This window comes from Hakea prostrata, chromosome 1 (genome assembly GCF_041222555.1).
Source record: "Hakea prostrata isolate BN-2017 chromosome 1, UWA_Hpros_2, whole genome shotgun sequence".
In the NCBI taxonomy this organism is placed as follows: Eukaryota; Viridiplantae; Streptophyta; class Magnoliopsida; order Proteales; family Proteaceae; genus Hakea; species Hakea prostrata.
The window spans coordinates 16,144,177-16,150,176 of record NC_142600.1 but is presented as its reverse complement, the minus strand read 5'-3'; the positions used below and the strand labels follow the sequence as shown (position 1 = coordinate 16,150,176).

The window sequence follows — 6,000 nt, the reverse complement described above, 5'->3', positions numbered from 1 at the left end:
CCTGATTTTACTTACAAATATTCCAATCTATGGATTGGATACTAATGTTCAATGGAAATATTAATTTTTGAGGCAGAAAAACTCATTTGAATTCTCCATGGAAAAACTTGTGAATCACACATAAATATTTGAACATTTTCAAGACTTGGTTGGTGAGATCTATTGTTCCCTTACAATAACTCCAAACATTTGCTTGTATTATCTTTCTAGTTGTTTGCCATTCTAAAAAATTTTAGGTAGATGTTCAAATGAACATATTCATTGTTATTACCTAGGGTTTGACATGGCTTGTTAACTTCTTCCAAGCATTATCTTGGTTGCCCCCTTTTCCCTTATACTTTTCTTCCTTGAAGTGTTTATGTTATATTCATATATTCATCCAAAAAATATATATATTTTTTAGTGTATTTGTTTATGTTAAATGAAAGAGTTTAGGTCAAAGGATCTATAGCCCATTTAAAAATCTTTGTTATGGTTGGATTCGTGTTGACGTGAGGATAAAAGTTTTAAATTTTTTTATTTCATTATTAAAAATGGAGGTATCTTTATTTTATTTTTTTTGGCGGGAAAAGCAGAAGAAGTTAACCGCTTAAACTGCCACCATTATCATATTATACTTCCCTTAATCTTGCCGATGGAAAATGATAAAATTACGTGCTGCGTGTCCTGCTTATGTGGATGTGGCGGCGGCGGCGGCGGGGGTTGTGTGGATGGAAAAGACAGGAAGGATGGAAAGTGGAAACCCAACCATAACAAGGAGATATATATATGGGGCCGGTTCTCTTTTATTTTCTAACGGAAAATATGGCAACGAATTTTTGAGCCCCAATTAAGTAGTAATCTTTTCACGATCCGCGGGATAAGAGAAATGGATTTCGTCTTCGAAATTCGTTTTCTAACTTAATTCAATTTACCTCATTTGCTTCCTAAAGAATTAAGATTCTTTCGATCTCAATGGGAACAATTAGAGGAGCTGGTGGTGTGGAAGCTGGTTTTGGTTTCTGGGTATTAGAATTCTGAACAGGAGGTTCGGTTCTCGCTGTCGTTTCGAAGAACTTTTTGTTTTCTCGTCTTCGGTAAGGGTGTTTCTCCTCCTTATTTTAATTTCTTTAATTTAAGTTTTTATGTATTTTGTTTATAAATGCTTCAGCCTAGTTCGTCTTCTGTAATCATTTTCCAGAATTTCGGAATTGGAATCTTCATGGTGCATGTATTCTTATGTTGTGGTCTTTCTTGGGCTTTGATTTCCAGGGTCGGTGGGAGATGTTTATGTTAGGCAATAAAATGTGGTTTTGGTGCCATTTTGTGCTTGTGATTGTGTTCCTTCAGGGTTTGGTTTTAACGAGAAATGCGTTCTTTGTTGCTCCCCATTTTCCGGGGAAACACCTCTATATATTGTTGCTGCTCCCCATTTTCCAGTGAGTTCTCCTGTTGCGTGGCAGTGAGTAAAGGTATTGTACTAGGAGTTGAACACTTAAAATTGCATGGTCCTGATTTAGTCTGGAGCTTGCCCTAGATCCAATGGTCATAACCAGTCCCTATTGTGCCTGGTTATTACGTAATATGGTTCAAATGGACATTTCATGTTTGAAGTTAATGACTAAAATGGTTACGGGGACACTTGATATTTTTGCATTCTTGTGCGGTGTCTATGCATGGGGGTCAAAGTTTTTGGGGGTGTCTGAGACTCTGAAGTTCTCCCTTAAATTTATGATTTATCAGCTACAGAGAAGTATAAGGGAAAAAAGGGGGGGGGGGGGGGGGGGGGGTTGGGTGAGATTGGTTGGTTTTAAAATTTATTATGAAAATTGAAAATTTCTTCTAGAGTTTGATAACTGAATGCGAGGAAATTAGTCATCTCTACCATGTGGAGGCCTTGATTTTGTCATTTTGATTGTTGTGTAGATGGGGAAACCTCTAGATAAGACAATCCCTCAATTCTATTTCCTGTCATTTATGGGAATTTCCCTTCTATTTCTGTGAAGTTCCATATTCTTCTAAAAAAATTTGACTTGCATCACAAAGCCTGATTGGACTTAAAATCAAACCAGGGTTAGTTATATGTGCACACTGTATCACATAGTTTAAGTTTTCTTAGCACTACTACATCGTGGGTAGTAGTGGCTTAAATATTTTAAATTATTTTTGAATAATTTTGTGTGTGTTGTACTGAAGTTAGTAAATTAAAAGGATAAATTTCAGCTCTGGGTATGCAGGCAAACCTATCTACCTGCCTCAGGTACTTATTACTTCACACGTGTTGAATTGCTAGAGAATTAAAATCCACCATTAGGTGGGCTCACTTAAGAAATTGAATATAACATACTTCAGCTTGAGTGAATTATAAATATCATCTGCTCTTAATTCTTATGCAATCATGTGGTAATTTTTACTCAAAATATTCATGAAAGATATAATTGGTTGACTTTACAACAGGAATTACTAGTGAAGCCTCAATAGGTTCGTCTCATGAGATCAGGATCTTTGAGAAGAAGACTCCATCATGGAGATGTTGATGGGAGAAGGAATGAAGATCAGGAAATATCAGGCTCGGAAAGCCTGAGTGAGCCCTTACTGGGAAACTCTGATTATAACAGTAGGCAAACAAAGGTATTTAGATCACTATGATAGAACTAACATGGTTGTTTAGACTTCAGAGGAGGATCCTTTGGTGGACTGATATGTTTCTTCCATTCAGGTATACACTCTAGAAGGTAGTTGGGAAGCTGAAAGGAAAAAGGAACACCTTCATTGGACCCTTTTTTTTTCCCAGTTGATAGCTCAATGGGCACAATGGTTGGGTGAGATTCTTTGTTCCTTTTTTTTTTTCACTGTAAAGAAAGGAATTCTCTGCTCTTTCCATCCTACCAATATCTGAGTGTTTGTTTTCTGTTCCAAACCATTTGTTGGACATTACTCCTAAGTCCAAGATTCGTTATATTGTTTATTGGGTTTATGTTATGCTTAAAGATGGAAAAGAGTAGGACAGGTTTTGGTGGAAGACTGGAAATGCAATGTGACATTCAAAAATCTTGTTTTGGTCTATATAGTTGCAAGTAAAGTGAAAGGATTAAAACAGAAGTAAAAGGATTAAAACAGTAGTTCTCTGATGATTATAGTAAACAGTATTCTAACTGAAAAAAATATATTTCTGAATAGAATAATCAATCAGATTATTTGATTTTGATAGTTCTGAGAAACGTGAAAGGAAAACACAAGCAATCTATCATCTAGGCATGTGGTGACATTTCTTAAACTGGAAGAGCATCATTGAAGGGTCTCAAAGAGGCATGCAAAAAGTTTGTTTAAAGGTACCTGGACAAATTCCAGATTTTCAATTTGGAAGTGATTTGTAGGGGTGCAGTTTTCGTTGCAGTTGATAAAATCCTTTTCATTGTGAGAGGTGGTTTAATTTCATGCCGTCTAGTTTCTTTTCTACCTTTTTCCTTCTCTCTTTTCTTTTAAGGGAAATTTCTCCCTCTCCCTTGTTCTTACTCTCTATTTACTCTTACTCCCCTCTCAAAAGTTTCACCTCTGATTCCTCCCAAAAGGTGAACTCTTAGCTCTCCTTCTCCTCTGATATTTTAAAATGGCCAAATTACCCTCTATTTTTGTCCCTTTAGTCGATTAAAGCAATTTCTTTCCCTTTTAATCAATTTTTTTCCTATAAGAATCCATTATATGTATTTAGTTGTGTTTTATTATTTTATTAATTTTCCTTTTCCCCTCTTTTGTAGAAGTTTTTTATTTTTAATTTTTTATCTATATTTTCCTCTTCTCTTTGATGGATTCTTATTGGAGAGACTAAAAAGTCCATCTAATCATATTCAATGGATTATGATAAAAGATGGAGGAAGAACAAAAAAAATTAATCACATTTTATAGATTCCTATAGAATAGGGAGAGAGAAAAAAAATCTATAATAAAGGAAGAAATAAAAACAATCCAAGTATGGATTTTCACAAGGAGTGAGAAAAGGAAGAAAAAAAAAATGAAAAACAGTTAAACAGTCAATATAATCGATTAAAAAGTTAAAAACAAAGGGTAATTTGGCCATTTTAAGATATCAAGGGAGAAGGAGAGCTGAAAATTCACCTTTTTAGCGGTAATCAGAGGTGAAACTTTGAGAGGGGAGTAAGAGTAAATAGAGTGGAAGTATAGGGGAGAGATAGAAAATTTTCCTTCTTTTGATGTTGGAATTGTATACCTTCTGAATTTTGAGGTACTATTTCATTTCTCATCAATAAAGGAATAATTTTTTTTTGGAGGATCCAAGCTTTCATGATAAAGGAGAAACTACTAATAGGATTGTCCTAGAGCCTGTCACTTATTTATAAGAGGGTGTTGTTTTCTCAATTTATTTTATTTTCCTGGGTTTTGAATCAAGTTAAAGCAGGGAAGGATGTTAAAAGATTATAGCTCTTTACCATGTAGAGGTAGTAATAAGACACAAGTGAGGGAGAGAAGATATTATTGTGAGACAACTCTAGGGAAAGACGGGTGAAATCAAGTTAAAGAAAGGAAGGATGTTAAAAGTTTGGATAGCTTTTTACCATGTAGAAGTAGCGGTAAGACACGAGTGCAGAGAGAAGATATGATTGTTAGACTACTCTGAGGGAAGACAGGTGAGTGTTTAATTTCATCTCTTAGTTTAGTTAAATTATAAAACAACAACCCTACCATATCCTAACTAAATGGGGTGGGTTCCATGGATCCTTGCCCTCCATTCATTTCTATCTAAGGTCATGCTTAGAATAAACGTGTATTACAGGATAATTCTTAATTGATGCGAAATTGGGGATGGGGATATTACATATGCCGCCGGCAAGGGTTGAACCCACAACCTCTTCACTGAGAGGTGAGGTTCTCAACCACTCCACTAACCCTCCATTGGCTTGATGCAATTGCCTTTGCTGGTAATTTTCTATGTCCAAGAAGGAACAAAAAGGATTCACAGGGGTAGCTTTATGATCAATGCATTATTTTAATTGGTAAATATTAGAAACTTGTACTGGAACTCGATGGTGCTTTTTGTTGGAAAGTATTAGAATGGATTCTTGTGGCTCCCTCTTTAGTATATTGAAGATATTATGTTTCAGTGTTTTTTTCCTCCGTGCGTAAGGGTTTTTTTTTGGGCGGGGGGGCGGACATTGAAACCTTTATTTATTATGTGCTTGAGAACAGTTTCCTGCTATAAATATTGTAGCTACTCTGTACAGTATTTCAGTTATTTCATGTGCTTTTAAGAGATTTTGTCTTTTCTGTATGTTCATATGTTTCATTTTGTTCTTTGTAGCAAATATTGTCCTTGGATCTGGAACACTTCTTGGAAGGTTGATCACTCTCCCTTCTGGCTCTCACAACGGATATGATTGGATTACCCCCCCCCACCAAAACAACAAAAACAAACTTTAATATTTTTTTTATTTATTTATTTTTTCCCTCTTTTTCCCCCCTCTCCTTTTTTCTTTCCCTCGATTCCTACCCCTTATTTTCTATATTACAACAACAACAACAATAAGCCTTTTCCCAACTAAATGGGGTCGGCTACATGGATTCTTGCCCTCCAATCGGTTTTCGGCCTGCTGGATCAGGCCTAGCTATACATATCCTTTCTACCACTTCTCCTGGTTATCTTAGGTCTACCCCTAGCTCTTCTAGTTCCTTCAATATGGATTATATACTTCTCCGGAGCATTTATAGGTCTCCGTTGACGTGGCCGTGCCACCTCACGACTTTCTAGCTTATCACTTATGGGCAACTCCCGACCAACTCTATATGATCGTTTCTTATCTTATCCATCCTAGTTTTGCCACTCATCCATCTTAGCATCCTCATTTCTGCTACACCGGTTTATCTATATGATTCTTCTTAACGCCCCACTGCACCGTACATCATGCTGGTCGGACATGTCCTATAAATTTTCCATTAGCTTTAATGGAATACGCCGATCACATAGACCCCGATGCACCTCTCCACTTCATCCACCCTATTTTAATT

General features: G+C 36.1%; 1 protein-coding gene across 1 annotated transcript in view; it reads left to right on the top strand.

The window, feature by feature from the left end:
- Window positions 1–751: 751 nt before the first annotated feature.
- Window positions 752–6,000, top strand: part of LOC149027856 (uncharacterized) — a 51,424-nt gene continuing 46,175 nt past the window's right edge. Inside the window, exons 1-4 of the mRNA XM_089143635.1 lie at window positions 752–1,076; window positions 2,437–2,610; window positions 2,699–2,801; window positions 5,297–5,376. Of these exons, the coding sequence (XP_088999761.1) occupies window positions 2,470–2,610; window positions 2,699–2,801; window positions 5,297–5,376 (324 nt within the window). The 5' untranslated portion in view covers window positions 752–1,076; window positions 2,437–2,469. The remainder of the gene's footprint in view (window positions 1,077–2,436; window positions 2,611–2,698; window positions 2,802–5,296; window positions 5,377–6,000) is intronic.